Here is a 19,801-nt window from a genome sequence, read left to right as displayed (position 1 = left end):
CAGCTCACACATAGATATGGAAGAGGGGAAAAAGTATGTTGGGTGAACTTTATTCTATAACGATTGAATCATATACAAGAATCTTACAAGCAAGACCTAATCCTAACAAGTCATTTAAGACTGAATAAAAAAAATCATTTGCAATACAAACAAAACTCTATCCAGTTATTATGCCAGCTAGAACATCAGTCTTACCCCGTGCAAATATTGTGTAAACTAGCTGAATAGCATCAAGCCACGTGTCCAAATATTCCCATGAATCTGCAATCTGAGAAAAGAAAGCAGAACATAAAACTAAACATGTATACTTATCAGTATACAGCAAAAAGAAAATTACAAAAGTTTTCATTAAGCCTTCCTTCCAACAGAACATGAAAATATACGGAGTAGTAGATGTATATTTACATAATCGGCAAGAAGCACGTAAGATAAAGGTTAACAGGGTACATCTGTTAGATTGATATTTTTTGTGAAAACCACCATATATCCTAGGTTGCAGTCAACTCATCAATTTTCAGAAATTGTCAAACACAAAAACCTAGGAATTAAATGATGAATCCAATCATTGTTTGGTACATATTTCCAATACCTATGCATGTCCTGGAACCCTATGGATTTCAACTATTGATGATTTCTTTTGGGTTCTATTTAGAACTTGCCTATTCTAGTTTGGGATAAAAAGGTTGTTGATGTTGAATGTGGTAGCATGCTGACTAGTTTGACATTGAAAATTGTTAGAAACATAGAATCACTACATAAGAACCCTATCACCTAGTAAAATTAACTCATCATCAAAACTTTACTTGGACAATGATAAATTACAATTGAATGAATACTAATGACGGGTCATGTTTAGGAGAAAACCGTAACAAAATAAAAAACTGAGGAACACCTTGGTAACCATTCATTTAGACGGTATGCTTTTGTGCATATAAATAATTTTAAGCAATTTGTCCGGTACGCATATGTGCACAACATGCACACATGCAAAAAACCAAAAAACAACTTCAATTACTTGTATACATATGTGCATACCGTCCAAATGAATAGTTACAAGGGTGTTCATCAATTTTTCATTTTTTGGGAGGTTTTCCCCTGAACCTCCCTCTATTAATGATTTCCTTATTATGGTGTAAGAAAAAACTAAATCATGAACTTGATTCTTTGCTTTCAGTTTTTCTGCTGGTACTCATTACCACAAAAAGTTAAGTAACTAGTGCACCGCCACATGGTAATTCATATTATGGTTAGGGAGTGGATCTTTACCAAGTATCATTAAACCACTCTTACTGTTGTCACTACATCTCCATCTTCAAAAAGACTGAACGAATATGATAATACTAAATATATAGCGGGTAGTATCAATCATAATTAGCAAGAGAGGAGCCGGGAGTTACCAAGAATATTGGTCCACGAATCGTATCAATGAAGATGGAAGGACCAGGTGGTAAAGTCAGATCTGAGCATGTTGTTACTGATACAACGTCTGGAATATCAACTCTAATAGCTGGTCTGACGTTAGTTGTTTTATCTCCAGATATGGAGGGAATACCCTTTGCCATCTGTTTTTGCTCATCATCATGGATCTACGATAATTGAAAGCTAAATCATTATGTGACGTGTGATCGCATTGAACATTATCAGAAACATGAAATTTTCCAAAAATCATCGCAACGGTTTCTACCCCACTTCCCTCCTTCGCTAGCACTAGTAACCAGAATTCAGCGAGGTTAATATGGCGACCCAATAGATTTACATTTCTAACAACCGATCCTCCTTTCTTGAAAAGATGTGAAAAAGGTAATGTTTCTCATATAAGGCTTGTAGTGTAAATTGTGTACACATGCATATATAGATGTGAAATTGTACACTATCCACCTATTCGAGGACATGTGAAGATCAAAATCATACCTGTACAAGTCCTTCATGATTCAAAACAAATTGAAAGCGTTTCCAATCGCTATGTGGGGCAACTGGATTTAGCACCGGTGGCGTTGTAAGATATCCAACCTTTAAAAAGGGTAAAGGAAGCTGCAAAGCAAAGTAGCCAATAGAAATATGAAAAGAACTTTTTAAGCTATTGAGATTGGAAAGGACAAAGCAAAATAATAAAAGGGATTCCCCTTTGGTTTGGTAAGTGGGCAAGGAAACATTCCACGATTATGAATATCCCATCTTTTCTACTTCTTCTCATCAGATAGGTTTTCATCTCGGTTGTGATTGGAATACACTTTACCAACAATGGTGGTAGTGCACAAAAGAGATTCACAAAAAAAGGCTTTCAATTGACTCATTAAAATTCAGTTGAAAGTACAACTAATAAATGAAATAACAATAGGTGACTTGTTTATGAATGTTGATTATCACCAATCATCATTCTCCGATCAAGTTTGTAAATATAAGATGGAATAGAAACTATAGATCGTAATATATACTGACCATGGACCGCACAAGATTCAAGGCACTGCTGTAAACCTGCAATTGATAAAACCTCTAGATTACATTTAAATCATGCACAGATAGTAGGTACACATACTTCCTCTAAGAAAGACACGGGAAAGATTATTACGACAAATATTTACTTCTTATACAGTTTTTTGCAACCTGTTTCTATTTATTTACCATTATATAAACTTGATACTTCAACTTAATTTGAGTACATTTGAACAGTTGTGCCTACTTGAATCAATTACCACTTTCTACTAGTAAAAGTTTTTCAAAGCAAAATAATGCATTTATATCATTGTCAGGGAAGCTTCAGATTATTTTGAAACTCTAGATGACAATAGAGGAATAAAAGATACTAACTGAGTAATTTGGTTTCAAAGCATGAGCAGCAGCAATATAGATAGCACATTGACTGTATAATTCACTGGAGGAAACCGCGTGCCCAACAACTGGTACTCCAGTTCTTGATGTGTCTTCTGCTAATCCATACTACAGAAGCAAGATTAATGATAAGCTCATTTCAGATTTGCAAAGGAGTATACAACATTGTCCTATCCATATAAGCAAACAAGATACTGTAAACTGACCAGAACAGTGCCGAGGTTGTAAATTGCTCTATGGAAATCAAATTGCAACTGTATTGCTGCACGAAACTTCACAGAAAACAAAGGTCATTAGGAGACCATGCATGATGAAAGATTATAAGATCCAGCAGAACTACAATAACAAGGCAAGGCGACACTCTTTTTGCCCAAATGATAATATTTGATACCTTACTGATTGCACTTCTTACTATTGTCTGTTTTTCTCGTGCAGGAACAATTGTACTCAATTCCTGCAACACCCATTCTTGATGTTAATATATCAAATGTTTAGGAAATATATGAGAAGATTTTAAATCAGAGAACATATCATATTTCCAGACAAGTGTTTGCAGGTAGAAGCACCTGTAAAGCAAGTCCCCAGTTGTTGAGAGCCTGAAAATGCATTGTGTCACAAAGTCATAAGCAAGGAGCAAGTATTGCACTATATCTTTGCAAGTAAATATGACAGAAAGCATCAATGCATCACCAAATGACAAGCAAGTGATTAAATACACAAAGCTATATGATACAAAGGTAAACATGTTCCATGGTTACCTGGGGACTGTTCCAATTTAGTTGAACGGCTTTTTCATACTTCTTTGTTGCCTGCAAGATCAAGAGAAGAAAATATGCATTGCTTCCACTTTCAAGTTTTCATATATTGTCTACGATAAAAGTGCAACTGTGGAACTTATAGCATCAGAAAAAAGTGTGGTTTGGAGGCCTAACCTGCTTCCATAGTTCTTCAGCTTCCTTTGTACGGCCATGCAATTTGGCTCTATCAGATATGGCAATAGCCCAGTTATAATAAGCCTGCAGTTGGACAACAGGTAAATACTGGCACATGATAAGAAGGAAAGTGTAATCATAATCATATCATCATCAAGGGTCGTCCTAGGGAATGTGAGAAAAAGTAAATCAAATAATAATGAATAACGTTCAATATATGGTGAACTTTCCTAATGAAGCATGATTTTTCAATCAAATGTCAATTAAACAACACACCTATCCTTGCTATAACTTACAAGGACCAGAATACTTGAAACTCATGACATTCCAGTGCCCACACACATTCCATATACACAATTGGACACAACCATGCAGCATTGAGGAGAAAATTAGTTCATTTATGGATACACATAAAACACCTAACTAAGTTTTGGAGTAAAAAAGTTTTATAAAACTTGGTGGAAAAAAATGTGTATGAGGAGAGACAATCTTTCATGAGAGAGGGACGAGCGAGTGAGAGATTTGGAAAAAAAAAAAAGATTACATGCTAGAGGTGTAATTACATTAAGATCAATTTAATACTAAGGATAGAGATGCATACATCATGAAGTGCAGGGTTCAAACGGGTAGCCTCATCATACTTTTTGCAAGCTTCTTCAAGCAAAGAATCTTTGGATGGTGAATTAGTATCTGAATTAACATTATCTGCACTTTCCTGTAGATGGAACCGGAATATGAGAATAGTTGAATAATCGAGGTCTTGATACCATGTACCAAAACCTATAGATACTCATATCCCGTTTAAGAGTGAAAGGATAATATAGGAGGTGGTAACAAGATAGTTTCAACACATGAACTATATGCTGCCATAAGTGACGGAAGAAAAAAGTTGGTCATTCTATATAGTTTTTCTTTTCTAATCAACATAACCTCCAAGAATGGATCGTACAGAATAAATTCTTTTTGAAGTTCAACAAGAATCTCAATATAATCACATGATGAACATTATAATGCACTTGTAATTATTGCAAACGCGTAGTTCAGCTAAACTGGCTACTTGAAAACGACAACTTATTTAGCTGCAGAAGTACACAGAAATAGACCTGAAGAACCAGTGCCCAATTATAAAGCGCATCATAATCATCTGGATTTCTCTCTATTGCACTAGCATACCTGAAATAAATACAAGTTGCTAGTAATCATACAAAAGTAAGGGATCAAACACTAAAGAGCCCAAATGAATATCTTTATATGAGAAACACACACATGCACACAAAGAGAAGTGTTATGGAAATAACAAGAAAAAAGAAATAATATCCTTTAGATTAGATAATTATAAAGATATGATTCTCTCAAACCATGTTCAACTAGATATTTATTGTAGGTATAATGTACACTACAGATTTGGATTTTTAGTTCAACCCTTATCGTACTCTACAAGATGTATGGTGATTGTTAGATTTATATTTCATGAAATGTAAGTAAGAAGTCTCTTGCTCTAGTCAAGAGGACTTAGTCTAAGAAGCAGCCGGGAACAAGAGCTCGGATGCAGAGATCGCGCTGATTGAGAGATACTCGGACACAGAAGGTGTCCCTCGCATATAGAGCCCGTGCCAAGTAAAGGAAGATCAAGTCGTAGCATCGAAAAGCTTAAAGACTTGATGCAGAGCCTCATTCCAGACATAGAGCCTCTTCACTATACATGCAGAACCTCTGGGTCTCTTTCACCCTTAGCTGGCGCACAAAGTTTTCGGCACATATCACAAGTGTTTCAATCAGAGACCGACATGTGTAAGAAACGGTTCCAACTTTCAAGGATCGTGAAGGCTAATGATTCTGGATGAGTTAACAGAGTTTCAAGCCTAAATTATCGAAAATTCTGTTTTGATGGCATATAAAAGAATGTTTTCTCTAAGGAAACATATATTCTGAGAATTGCCAAATTTGAAGACGCTCCTGCTAGAGAATACACTTATGAGATTTGGATAGTTGTTGAAAGTTTTTTTGTAAGTTTCTTTAATTAATCAAAAAAGCCGACTTGTTCCACACTTAAATTTCATTTGTGTTCTTGTAACGGACCTATAGTTTGTTCGAGACGAGAAACATTTGTCATTGACTCAGCTCTCAATACTGCAATGGATGAGGAACTTCATCCAGAGCAGGTGCAGAGGTTGATGACTTTGCATGGGCCATGTTGAGTTTTAGCTCTTCCAAGGATCACAGCACAGAGGTGGCGAAAGTTTGGAACTCAACACTAGAAATGAACAAAATACAAATGAAATTAAAATGTTAAACAAGTCAGTTGTGTTGATTAATTAAAGAAAGTTACAAGAAAACTGTCAACAACTATCTAAATCTCACAAGTGTATTTTCTCTAGTAGGAGCGTCTTCAAATTTGGCAATTATCAGAACATATGTTTCCTTAGAGGAAACATTCTTTTATATGCCATCGAAACAGAATCTTCGAAAACTTGGGCTTAAAACTCTGTTAACGCATCCAAAATCATTAGCCTTCACGATCCTTGAAAGTTGGAATCGTTTTCGTACACGTGTTGGTCTCTGATTGGAACACTTGTGATATGCGCCGGAAACTTTGTGCGCCAGCTAAGGATGAAAGTGACCCAGAGGTTCTACATGTATAGTGTAGAGGCTCTGCATCAAGTCTTCAAACTTTTCGACACTACGGCTTGATCTTCCTTTGCTTGGCACGGGTTTTGTATGCGAGGGACACCTTCTGTGTCCGAGTATCTCTCAGTCAACACGGTCTCCATCTGAGCTCTATATACGAACTCCGCATCCGAGCTCTTGTTCCCGTCTGCTTCCTAGACTAAGTTCTATTGACTAGAGCAAGAGGCTTCTTATTTACACTTCATGAAATATAAATCTAATCCTATAGGCTTCTTTGAGCTGGATATGATCATATGGCAATTGCAAAGACTTGTTTGTTAATGTGAAAACCAATCAAAAGTGGAAGATATGTATACGTCTCCAAATATATATGCATGTCTCCACATATATATGTATGTATCTGTGTTAGTATAATTGATGTGTGTTTGGCAAAACGAGGAACAGAGAGATGGGCAGGGAGATCAATTCATGCATAACTACAATAGATCGTTACAGTTAATACCGAGTATATAGTCCCATATTCATATCTGACTCCCACATCAAGGATATTGTTTAGTGCCAATAACGGATATAGTGTCTGGTTGTAGTTCAATTGGAGGTAAACTTTACTAGCAAGCATCATTGAAAAGTACAAATGCTTATTAGCCAACACAATGGCTGTTTGAAATAAATAAATAAGTAAATAAGAGAAGTGGGAGGGAGGGAGAATGGGGGAGAAAATTGAAATGTTTGCTGATGTATGATATAAGAAGATGGAGAACTAAATACCCATTGTAAGATTGAATATAGTTACCAGCTTAGCTTCTAAAGAGTAAAGTACATATAACACAACTATACCTCTTTGCAGCAAACTTAAGCATTCGATGCCTTGACTGTCCTTCATCAGATCCCCCGATATTGTTGATCAAGGCCATGGCAACACTGCTTTGTTCTCTATGATGTTTGATTTCTTTACTGAAGCAGGTTGAGTGCATGAAAAAGAGAAGATGATCAATCAATTTGAATTCTTGCTCAAGAGAAATATATCTACCAATACAAGAGGCAAAGAGGGCAAAACTTTCCCAAAAATAGAGCAGGACATATGTTGATTCACAAATTACAGATAGTTAACAGAGCTGTTTTTTATGGAAGAAAGAAGCCTCAATAAGTTTGATCCACAGTAACAAAAATGCAAAATGATTTTAAATTGGAAAAAGGCCAAGAGAAACACGCACCAAAACAATAACAGTGCTAAGAACACAAGTCCGTAAAATGATCTTCTTTTTACTTGCTTCCTTCTTAAGTCTCCACAAGCTTTTGAGCAATAACGAGGATAACCTACATGAGGGTGGCAAAGCTTAAAATAAAACCGAACCCCAACAAAGGATGTCACAAGTGATTAGAGTTCTCAGTGGTTGGTAGCACGACTACATACGATGGTCATAGTTGCACGAAGAAAATTCTTGTGGGCTTTCTTAATGACAGCTTCTAGATATTCTATGGCTCATCAAATCCCATAGATTGATCTTCACCTCCAATATATATATATCTTCAAGAAGTTTAGGATTCTAAAGTTCAAGTAGGAGGATGCACATATCATTACTAGTCAAGGCAAGACGTGATTCACCATTTTCTCCTTGCCATAGGGGTGGCACATATTGATAAGGAAAAAGAAAACTAATCATAGCTGGCGTATGTGGATAGACTATTAAGTCTAACTTTTAAGGTGAATACAAGAATGCTGGAGATTAAAAATAGTTACCTAGAGCAGCACAAGAATCATTCTTTTCTAATTTACACGTTTTGTCTATGAAACTTTCTGCTTTTGTTATTTGTAATGGACCTACACAACCATACTTTATATCGCTAAACCATGCTCATCCACCATACATCTCCCTCTAAATACCATTGCGTATTCCCCATAAGACCATAATTAATCAGATCTCAGCCCTAACTTTCAAGAAGCAAATGATACAGGATTATCATAATCTACACTCCACCACAATTTTCTAGATGGAAAAAGACTTGTCACTACTAAAGATGATGCATTATATTTCTTTACTGCATAACCTTCGCATTGTAGAATTAAATCTGAAGATCTTAATGATCTACAACAGTTCATTTTGGATAGATTTTTTAAAATTTGAAGTCATCCGTGGACCAAATTATTGGCTTTACATTAATCATAACTCTCCCTAACCCTAAGCTCTACTCATACAACATCATAGTAATCTTTATACCATGAATACAATTATACAAACACATAATTATAACTAATAACTACTAAAACCGGAAGAACCAGTCATAATGATCAAGAATTAGGTTTTTACGATTGATTATAACACAAAAATTTCTTTGTAGTCGGAAATTACAACCGTAAAAAATAAATCAAATTCGGCAAAAAGTCTGACCTATGGACAAGGGCGGCTGAAGATTCTCCATTCTTCAATTCACTCAACAATTCTCTCATAGTGACAATGGGTCTCCCGTGGTCTTTCTGTAGCGCAGTAATAGTTGGTTCTTTTGGGGGTTCTTGTTTATGTGTCGGATCAACAATGGTGGAATCAATATGATTAACATTGGAGAGGACGGATTGGTTGAGTTTGGAAGAGTGATCCACATTGTCGTGAGGTGATGATCCATCCATTGATTGGATGGAATCATCTTCGCCTGGATAAAATTTGGAATCTGGATTTCGTAGTTGCGACGGGTCACCATTGGTAGACATTGTTGAATCAGCAAATAGTTGATGAAAAATAAACAAAGAAACAATTGAATCTGAAAGAACGCTTTGAATCTCAGAAATCCTTTGGATTACGTTATACTCCCATTTATGGGTTTACAATAGCAGCATGTTTCAAAATCAAAATAGCAGACTTATGGAGTCTGGATGTTGTTACGTATCATGAAGCTTCCAAAATGAGTCGAAATTCCTTCTGCAGATCCAAATAGGAGGGTTATTATACAAACACATAACTATAACTAGAGTAAATTATAGATTTGGTCCCTAAAGTATATCAAATTTTATGAATTTGATCCTTTATTTTCATTTTATTACAATAGAACCCTCTACGTATGCAGCTTTTTACAGATTTTGTCCCTGATACTAACTTCGTCCACTATCTCTGTTAAGTATGAGAGCAAATTGGTCTTTTTAACAATTTTTATTTAAATTACTATTTTTTCATACCAAAAAGGACCAAATTTATAGTTTAATCAAATCTATATTGAAACGGAGATGAATGTTGAAATCCAGAACGCTAAAACCACGGGATGTTTGAAATTGCTTATTTAAAATAATTTTATGTTTTTTTAAAGTGTTTATAGATCGAAGCTTTATAATAATTGTTTTGGATTATCTTATAATGGTACCAAAAGATAATAAGCTTATAAATTGTTTTTTAGTATTTGATAAATTTTGCTTATACATATAATATAAAATGACCAAAAACGTTAATTTTTTAATATTATTGACTTTTTTGTTTTTTTAAGATGTAATGGTTTTATTTTTCATCAATTGGGGCCATTTTCTTGATTGATGAAGGCTTCTGTTGAAGCAATTGAAGTGGGTTTTGGGGATTTGGAGGTGAATCGAGAAAAGGAGTTTTGGGGATTTGGAAGTTGGATTGAATGATTCCCGGGTTGTTATTTGGGTTGTGTGGCATTGAAATTTGTTGTTCTAATGGAAGAAGATTTGAGGTTTTACGTCAAATGGGTGGATTTGAGATGGATTCAATTGCGAAAAAATCGGGGTTTTGGAGGTACGAAAGCTTGTGGTTATGACTTATGGTGGTCGCCGCCGAATATCTCTGCCTGCAACAGTGAAGCATTTTGGTTTAAACCCATCGACGGGTCTTCTACATCCCCCATGATCCACGGAGAATAGATTGTTCTTGACCAGATTCCGGCAGCACACTCTCCCAATCCTTCACTTCGCCGCATTTCTGTTCACCGCCGGCGATATCTTGAGACTTTTCCGGTAACTGAAGATGTTGATAGGTTTCAAAAACTCCCACATTGGAGCTGTTGGTTTCTTGATTTTTCTGCCCAAAGAAGAAGACAGGGTTGAAGTGAAAGTCGGAAGAAAAAAGTTAACTTTCCACATACCCCCCCCCCCCCCCCCCCCTTCTCCTATAGAAGCTGACTGCATAAGCTGCTAGCAAACATACAGTAAGTTGCATACCAACATTCTACATTGAAATGTATAAGTTTTGTATTCAGGAATAACGACATGGATATGTTGAAGAGGGCAACGAAAAGCTTGTTTATAAAGGATTAGTTTTAGGAAAAAGCCACCATCACCCGGGATGAGTGCGGGCAAAAATATCCGTAACTTATTTGAAACGAGATACAGATGCAATATCGAAAATCAACATAAACATCCCCTCACTCAACATACTAAACCAGCAGCAGACGCGACGACGCGGTGAATGGATCGGACCCAAAAGAAACAAATTTTAAAAAAAGCACCTCATGATAATCAACTCCTAAATCTTGTCATGGAGAGTTACCACCAAGTCATGTGCATCATCCAGCAGTTTCCACACATCCAGATGCCCAGCCATGCTATTACATTCCCTCAGTATTTCATCCATGCTGCTATACTTCTCTATGATTTGCTTCCTTCTCTGCAATACACAAGCCGCTATTGCGTACAGCAGCAGGTCGTCCGTTGGCGGGGCTCTCATTCTCATCCTCCCCCAAGCGGATTTCGTGATTCCTGCCCGTATGGCGGTTTGATCTGCCCACATCACTTCCCATAGGCAGAGTGTCTGTTCAAAGTTCAGCTCCCTCCTGAACAAAACCACCACCATCCTGTACACGAAGAAACAATCCTCCGCTTGCAGCTCTTCCAGGTGCCGGTAAAGATGAGAGTCCTTTCCCTTGATGATTTTCGATACTATGTTTAACTGCCGCCTTATCCCCACTTCATCCAGTCGGAAATTATGTCGTGCTTTCTTCATGAAACCCACAAAGCACCTGAAGGCTTCACTGTCGTCCTCTACCACTGAGATGATGGGAGAGAGTAGATCGCTCATTCCTTGGCAGTAACCAATCTCTGGGTCAAATAATGCGTATGCCTCAAGAATTGAAACTAAACGTGCAGCGTGGAAAATCCTGCACGCCTCCAGGTGATTGTACTCCTTTAAACACACACTCTCCGCTGACCGATGTGCCTTGATCAAAGACACTGCTGCCTGAGATGGCGTGTAGACGATCCATTCGTCGTTTGCACGGATGGCGTCCAGCCGTATAATTCGCTGCCATGTAGAGAAACTTTCAGACCTGTATGGAATTGGGTTTTTACCTCCCGTGTCACTGTCATCCTTCAGATGTCTGTTGATATCGGTTTCATCCGTGACTTTTTCAGGTGTGGGAGAGGGATGCATGTCATCAGCTTCTTCGGAAGAGTCGGAATCAGAAGACTCGCTTTCAGCACCAGTGTCACTTTTGCAAGTGATTTCACTTCCATCACCACCAGGATCTTCTGCTTGATTCTGACCAGCTGAACGATCTGCCTCAGGAGAGACAGAATTCCTGCTACTGTCAGTATTGCCTACAGCAGAAGAATCTAGGACTTGACTTCCATCTTTGCTGTCCTCGTTGCTGCTGCTTCTAGAGATATCCTTTATCTGTGTGCTCTTATCAATTCGTATGTAAGTTTGTTGGCACTGTTTCCTAAGCTTCTCATATTCTTTCCTGTAAGAAAAAAATTGAAACATAAAATTGTTAATAGAACATCTCCTTTCCTTTTTCAAAGACAAAAACACTCTAGATGGGGAAATGGCAGGTACTTGGAGTTGGAATCAGATACCTATTCTTAGTTTTAACAGCATCTCGTTCTTCTTTCGAACTTTTAAGATCATAGCTGCAAAAAAAGAAGCATGCTTTCAGATAACAAAATGAGTCTCTTGTATGCATTATAAATGCATGTGAAGTGTAGAAGCACATGTGGGTCAACTGTATAACCAAAACGGGTGCTCAGCTAGGCTAATGAACTTTTGAGTGAACTCTAAAAATTACAGAAAAATAACGAACTTTGGTGTCCATTTCGTCTATTTGAAGCTTGAGGAGCCAAACTTAGAACAACCAAAGAATTGAGTGAGGAAAAGATGACATTCCTAGGTTGATCATATTTTAGATTGAAACAAAAACCATGAACAACCAAAGCATTGAGTGAGAAAGAGATGGCATTCCTAGGTTGATCGTATTTTAGATTGAAATGAAAACCATAAAAACAAAGTGGCATCACCTAATCTGCTAGATATACAATTTATAATCCCCTAGCTTGCATATCCGAAACTCAGTTGCACGGCTTGCGCCTACTGTAAGAAAACACAAAACATATGAGGCTCCCATTCCCACATGTATACAGCAACCAGGAGTAGTGGAAATGCTCTTGTTACTCTTCACAGCAACAACAACCAGAGGTCAAAAACTGGCACCACGGCGCTTGTTCATTTATCTTACATTTTATAGTTTAATGTCTCATCAAAAGAAATACAGCTTGTAGTATCATTTAAATTTGATCTGCTCCTTGTACCAACATGAGAGATACAGCACCCTTCTTGACCTCTGAGGTACCATAATTATAGACTACCGTCCAATCCTAAAACTCACACCATAAGAGGTGAAGGATCATGTGAGAATGGAAGTTAAGGTGAAAAGCGTAATATCACTTTTAATCTCATGCCCACCCATGAATTGCGCTTTAGAAGGGAATTGATCCGGTGCATCATGGTGCACCTCATTAGCGTTGACATTCAATTAAAATTGATCCAATGGTGGAGATCTCTTCATACGCTTCTCACCGGAACCCAACCCCACCATAAGAAGGATTATATGATCCTATACATGAATATTAGCAATATGCGTAACAATCAGCCAAAACTGGTCAGTGATAAAGAACTTACCCAATTAACCCCCCTACCCATGTCATATCCCCCAGCAGCAGCATACAAGGATGAATCTTAACACAACGATGGAGAGAAGGCCTTTCTGATCTAGTCCAAGAAGATTCAATGAGAGAAATTACAACCATATAGTTCTATAAATACTATCAGTATTGAACTCTGTTTATGTCAGATGAAGCAACCTAGATCTAGTGTATATGTTATGTATTGGTTCGCTATCATTCACTTTAAAATAGGTGGCACCTGCCACATGATGACTGTTCAGCCATCCTTCAACCGTGGTTCATACAAGAGCCAACTTTGTTCAAAAGCACCAATATCTTCACTCAATTTGCTGATCCATGTTCAATGGAGAAAAATATACCTTTGTCATTTTAAGAAAATGTAGATTAGGGCTATAAAATCTAGTGATGAACCAGGCGCTTCATAGACATTTTAATGCATTTCATGTGTAGCATGTTCAGATCAGGATCAAGAAATTAATGTTTCCCCTTTAATTTGTAAAAGGAAAAATGTTAGTAGGTTGTCCTCACTCGTATATCTACACAAATGTGGAGCTCTAAAAGCTGTGCCACAAGATAATAAATGTGAGAAGAGACAGAAGGGAGATATGACAAAAATGCATAATGAATGAACTGATATTGGGAGATTGCATCCATGCATTAAGCTATTTTCTCCTAATTAAATTGTGCTTTTAGGTAACATATATAACTACGATATAATATCCACTTTTTGTAGAACCTAAATGCAACGAAAAATCAATTAGGATACAGATGCATGATAGGAAAGATTTCAACCACTTAACATCACCTGGCCTCATAAAGAAAGCTAGAGGTGTTTGGAGAACCCAACTATACGCTTCCCTATTCAAGAAAATCCATTACTTCCTTTAATCTTATTGTATATTGCTATATCTTGACTAGAAAAACCAATCACTTGCTCTATTTGCACCTTGACTTCTCATTGTTTTCAAAGAAGTAACAAATAAGTGCAAATGTGGCATCAAGAGTTGGTCTGATAGTATTACAATTGATAACAAACTGTACTTGTTAACTAGATATATGTAATAAAAATAAAACTACAAACAGCTTATCAGATTGCAGACCTAGTCAACTGAATTTTTCCTGCACCACTTGCAACCCAGTCTCCCATTGTGAACTTAGTTATTCAATAGTACAGCTCATCAAGGTTTTAAAACATTCATATATGCACTCTCTGAAGAGAAGCCTTCACTCTCGTTTGCTACACATCAACCTATGGCATGCTATGACTAAACAAGCCCATTTACAATGCAAGCACATAGTTCCTTCAGTGGGCACACGGATTTCATAATTATTTGTCTTTAGTAGCTCAACTTTCATACTGAAGAAAACAAAATAAAATTAATATAGGAAAGGAAAGTGTTAATTTGCAAGGAGACAAAGCCCAACTGTTAGTGACTAACACAATTACATACAAAGTGCTGATATAGGCAGTAATATTGCAGAAATGCATGAGCTATAAAAGGGAAATGTTACCATGCAACCAACAAAGGCCTATATAAATGTTAAGGAAACAATACTTGAAAGGGCCAATAACTGCAAACCAAGACAGTCAGGAAAAGTAGATCTCTCTAGAAGCATTTCAATGTAAAGAGTGAAAGAAAAAGAAAGAACGCCTTTATAGCACAAATAAAGAAACATCAGGCAATAAAATGCACTAATCATACAGTCTTAAGAGTAAGATGTAAAGAAGTTCATGCACCTAATGTCAATGCAAAATGCATATGTTCTGACAAGTTATAACTATACATGAAGATATGATTGGTCTTAGGTCTTAGGTACTTACACTCCAAGAAGGAACGGCCAAACTTCTGCTCTTATACTAGGATGAACACCCTGCATAAAACATATATTGCATAACATAATCAAATAACAGAAGCAACCATGAGCACACCAAAAAAGCATTTGAAAGGCATTAAAACTGAAATTTAACTAAAAGCCAAACATAAAACACATTCATGTGTGTTTACGTCAAGGTAATAACATACTCCACTTCTAGCCTTCTTCAAGAACTTCACTCCACCGTCACATAGTTTTCCATCTTCATCAAATAAACTTCTCCATTGTTTTGGCTGAAGAGCATTTTTTCTTCTCCTTCTTGACCAAGGTGATTGAAGGTGACCCCTACAGCACAATAACAAAAAAATTACCCATTATAGGAAACCACAAATCGAATGAAGTAATAAAGAACTGCAGATGGTATGAAAGACTTCAGAATCCCCTAGTGTGCAGTAATAACCAATGACAAAAGTAGTCTGGAAAGAGACAGCTTATGCGGTTCTCGTATAAGTGTAAAACTCAATGGTCTATTTTGAACTTGAAAAAGATTTTAATATTATTAGTTTAACAGAAGATTGATAAATTCGTGATGGCCCATATCGAAGAGCATTAACATTTCTTACACTCGAGTGATAGAAATAGAGCAGAGGTCAAGTATTTTGGTAAAAAAACATGTCATCGCCTTCCCCCTCCTCTCTCTTCTCTACAAGTTTACAATTATACTGAAACAATCTGCTTAAGCAAAATCTGTATACAACAAAACCGTAAGGCATTTAAGGAGAAAAAACTAATACAACTCCAAGGTGGAGCAACGAGGTTCCTCTCTAAAATCTTTAAGAGAGTCAATATAGCACCGAAGCTACAGTGTTGGAATAACTCGAAACAGTTCAGGAAAAATGACAGACTTCTTCCTATACAAGGACAAAGAAAAGGAAATAAATTATACCAGTTTGAATGATTCTTCCCCTAAAAACTTGAAGAAATTAAAGAATACAATATCTGGTTAAAGGTAGGTGTCTTGACTACAGAAGTAAAAATCCTACAACAGATCGGCTAAGCAAGTAGAGAAACAAGAGATCAGTGCACTTTTTGGAGTAAAAGATGCTAGTTCGAGATCGAGATCTGGAAAACGAAGGAAAGATGAATGAGGAACTGACCTAGTAGTAGAAATTGGTGAGGATGATGACGAGGAAGCAACGACTAATAGAACTGATCGCAAATGAATCCACGATGACGACGAGGATGACGATGTCGGAGACGACGAATTCGAAGATGATTGTGGCGACGAAGTGTGACTCCGCCGGAGTGCTCTCAATACATGTTGTTTCTGTTGTGAGGCCAACATCTTTCCTCTCTTTTTTTTTTCTAGTAAATCTATATGTATACTAACTATATCTATAACCTATGTGACCCTAGAGAATGAAATTAGGAATTTAGGGTTCTGATTGATCTAATTCGAATTGGATGCTTGATTGAAGTAATTGTAAATGTTCTCTTCTTTTTTACCTATTAGAGTAAACGAGGGTGGCGGCCACGGCGATACCAGCCATGACCGTCACGGCGATAGCTATTCCGACATTAGATGGGGAGCCATATCCACCATTAGCACCAACACCACCGCCGGTAATCCAGAAAATCGCACCAGCACCTCCGTCGATCTTTCCAACGGCACCTTGAACAAAAGCAAAACCTGTCCGACGACCATCACCACCGGAGAAGACGTCGAACATCAATGAGAAAAGCAACAGCGGCAGGAGTGAAATCAGAATCTCAACCTTACTCCTCCTCGTGGTGGTTGGGCCCAATTTCCTCCACACCATAACCTCTTTAAAACACCACCCCTGGCCCCCCCTCAACGCCCAAGTGCCCCTTTTCCCAAAGCGGGGTGTTGTTTCTGCTGTATTGATTAATTGTCAGTGCACAATACTCGAATCTATTTAAGTATCCTCATGGTAAGATGATAAATGATGATGATGATGACGACGACGAAGACGATTGCATCTCCATTTTCTCTCTCACACACACACTCACATCAGCAATCTTTGTGTGCCTTGTCGAATGGTAGTTATCAATGCTTTTCCTTTTTAACAGGCCCAAACTCTAGGCCCAACAATTCTTATATACAACCTCAATAACCGATTTTAAACCAATAAAAATTGAGATTTTTGGTTTGTTTTTTATTCCACATATTTTATATTGAAAAATTAAATAGAAAAAGTATAAGAGAGATTAAAAATCTTTTTAATAATTAACTTGATATTGATATCGATATCGATATATTTTTTTTAATTTTTTATGATACCTTCAAATTTATATTTTATTCAAAAATAAAAATATTATTTTCTTCTCAAAACCAAATAAAATCGTATTATAGCATTGATAGAGACAAAATAAAATAAAACATTAAAATTGAGATGTATCTCGTTGCATTTCGTGAATACCCTTATAATTATCATGGACATAAAACTCTGAAATTCAATTTTTAGAGAGATAGAAAAAATTGGTTGAAGTTGAATGTATTTTTGTTTTAGAGATTTTGAAGTTTCATCTCCTTTTTAGAGAAAATTCTGTTGAAATTATTAGAGATACTCTAATAAGATTGAATATTAAAAAAAACTGTTTGATTATATATATAATATAATGAAGTTATTTTCATTGGTACAATTCTTCATTTCAAGTTAAATTACGGGAACTGAGATTTCATTCTTAATTTTATTACATGTCATTTTCATTTCCATTCTAATCTTCGTTTATCTGTCTGAAACAAACATCCCTTGAGAGATCCATTCGAAGAATATAAAGATTAATTGAAATAATGAGTCTGACTCTTCATCCTCAATAGATTCTTTAAGATAAAAAATTACAGATATTGAATTAAATTTTTTGTTTTAACAAAATTTTCAAAACTTCTTCTAAAATAGAAAAAAATACAAGAAAGAAAGTGTACAAAATTTAAAAATAGCTGCTTAAAATAAATAAATATTATTTTTATCAATAAAAATTCCTGAAATTAAAGATTTAAAGTATAGAAATAATATTTGTATTAAATATGTTTTTAATCTTAAGATATATTAACTATCACAGTTAAATAAAATTTTGAAAAATTTATTACAATATTCTAAATTTAGGGATCAATTACCAAACACTTACTCCAGTAAGCGTTTACCGATAAAATTTAACACTACCACATACTTATTGGGTAAGACTTTAGTTCACGAAAACGGCATCGTATGCAACAATTTACCCAGTAAGCGCTTAATGTGGTAAGAGTCATCGCCCTCACTTACCAGATAAAAACTCTTGGTCCTTGTCTCGCTATTACTATGTAAAATTTTTAGTCCTTACCATATTCATCCAGTAAGATAATGTGACTTAACAAACACTTACCCAGATAAGCGTTTAATAAACGGACCCTTAATAATTCTTTTTGTTCTCTATTTTATCTATAGACATTGAGTAAATCTATAAATATAAATATCAAAGATTTTTATCAGATATTTTCAAAAGCAAAAGGTGGTGGGCAACTTTGAAATAAATATAACTTTTCAAAAATGGTAAATAAACTTATATATTAATATTTGTAAAAATAAAAGAAATTTAAATTTACATCCTAAAAAATAAAAATTGCTTGGAAAAAACATACCAAATAATTAGTTAGTTTGTTACAATACAAAAATATAATTATAGTATTTTTTTTGGGTACCTCAAAACCATTCGTTTTTGAATCGTGTACTGTATTAAAAAACATATTTATCTATATCAAAATCAGATAAAGCAGATTCATGATTCCAACCAACTCCACTACCAAGGTTTTCATTACTATAATTGGATTAACACAAACTATCGTCACAAGATATCTTAAACATTGTATTCAGTATTTTCAACAATTTCATCGATAACATATCTATATAAAAAAAAGGTAATAAAAGGCAAGTTGGATAAGAATGGGGAGAATATTAAGGGAGTTTGCACATGCCAACTTTTTTTAAGCATGGGGACAAGACAACTCCATAGATGCATTCATCCACATGGATTCCAAATGCATATCACATGAGATTTTGTAGATTTTTATTAATATGAAACATATGAGTTAATTAACCAAAACCTTGGTCATAATTGCACATATGAGTTCATTAATTAAGATCTTGATTACAAGTACAAGTGCAAGTTTTATTACAATATTAGTGATTCAGTTGTTGATCATAATCGTAAATCAAATCCAGTTATTGTTGTTGTATATGGTTAATCACTGTATGAAATCATTCATGATTGTATGATTAAGGATACGGGTTATACCTTTTTTTTAGCATGATCCGATCCCCATTCAATGTTTTGTTATTAGTATTGCGACAACTTAAATATTCAACTTTATACCAATGTTTTTGGAGGAAAATGGCAGGGTGATAACAAAGATCGTGCATAGAGTGTTGTCATTAATCAATCGAGTTTCTTGAGGAGTTATTCTGTTCAAAGACCTCCTAGAGAATGTGAGAGGATAGACGGGGTCGGTTTAGAAGATGAAGCTAAAGGCTCCATACAACCATTTTTCAAGGGTTTTACATGTGTGTAAGTTATGCTATAGAGGTAATTGTATTCATATGTTGAGAAACATAAGGTGGATAAAAATGACAATATCGGTGCCTATTGAGATGAGCACAAAAAATGTTAATAATCTGAATATATATATATATATATATAT

At 35.8% G+C, this 19,801-nt stretch overlaps 2 protein-coding genes across 5 annotated transcripts; both read right to left on the bottom strand.

Annotated features, from left to right (window-relative positions):
* Positions 1-72: 72 nt before the first annotated feature.
* LOC112528105 (protein HLB1-like) lies at positions 73-9,133 on the bottom strand. Its single transcript, XM_025139027.1, has 14 exons — positions 8,780-9,133; positions 7,227-7,343; positions 4,865-4,934; positions 4,363-4,476; positions 3,762-3,845; positions 3,588-3,638; positions 3,396-3,425; positions 3,221-3,283; positions 3,036-3,101; positions 2,809-2,937; positions 2,440-2,475; positions 1,912-2,031; positions 1,398-1,586; positions 73-268 (listed from the first exon to the last, which is right to left on the bottom strand). Exons 1-14 carry the CDS (start codon positions 9,094-9,096, stop codon positions 158-160), a joined length of 1,497 nt encoding a protein of 498 aa, XP_024994795.1. The 5' UTR covers positions 9,097-9,133; the 3' UTR covers positions 73-157.
* A 1,475-nt stretch (positions 9,134-10,608) lies between these two features.
* LOC112528047 (GTPase-activating protein gyp7-like) lies at positions 10,609-17,104 on the bottom strand. Of its 4 annotated transcripts, none has more exons than XM_025138939.1 (5): positions 16,260-17,104; positions 15,294-15,447; positions 15,110-15,159; positions 12,184-12,237; positions 10,609-12,068 (listed from the first exon to the last, which is right to left on the bottom strand). In XM_025138939.1, exons 1-5 carry the CDS (start codon positions 16,445-16,447, stop codon positions 10,856-10,858), a joined length of 1,659 nt encoding a protein of 552 aa, XP_024994707.1. In that variant the 5' UTR covers positions 16,448-17,104; the 3' UTR covers positions 10,609-10,855. The 4 variants fall into 4 exon arrangements, with proteins under 4 accessions (XP_024994707.1, XP_024994708.1, XP_024994705.1 ...); XM_025138940.1 differs by having other exon boundaries at positions 15,312-15,447; XM_025138937.1 differs by having other exon boundaries at positions 16,609-17,104.
* Between the last annotated feature and the right edge of the window lie 2,697 nt (positions 17,105-19,801).

This window comes from Cynara cardunculus, assembly GCF_001531365.2.
Source record: "Cynara cardunculus var. scolymus isolate 2C chromosome LG 15, CcrdV1, whole genome shotgun sequence".
Taxonomy (NCBI): domain Eukaryota; kingdom Viridiplantae; phylum Streptophyta; class Magnoliopsida; order Asterales; family Asteraceae; genus Cynara; species Cynara cardunculus.
Note: the sequence above shows the minus strand (reverse complement) of the source record. Positions and strands in the feature narration are given on the sequence as shown.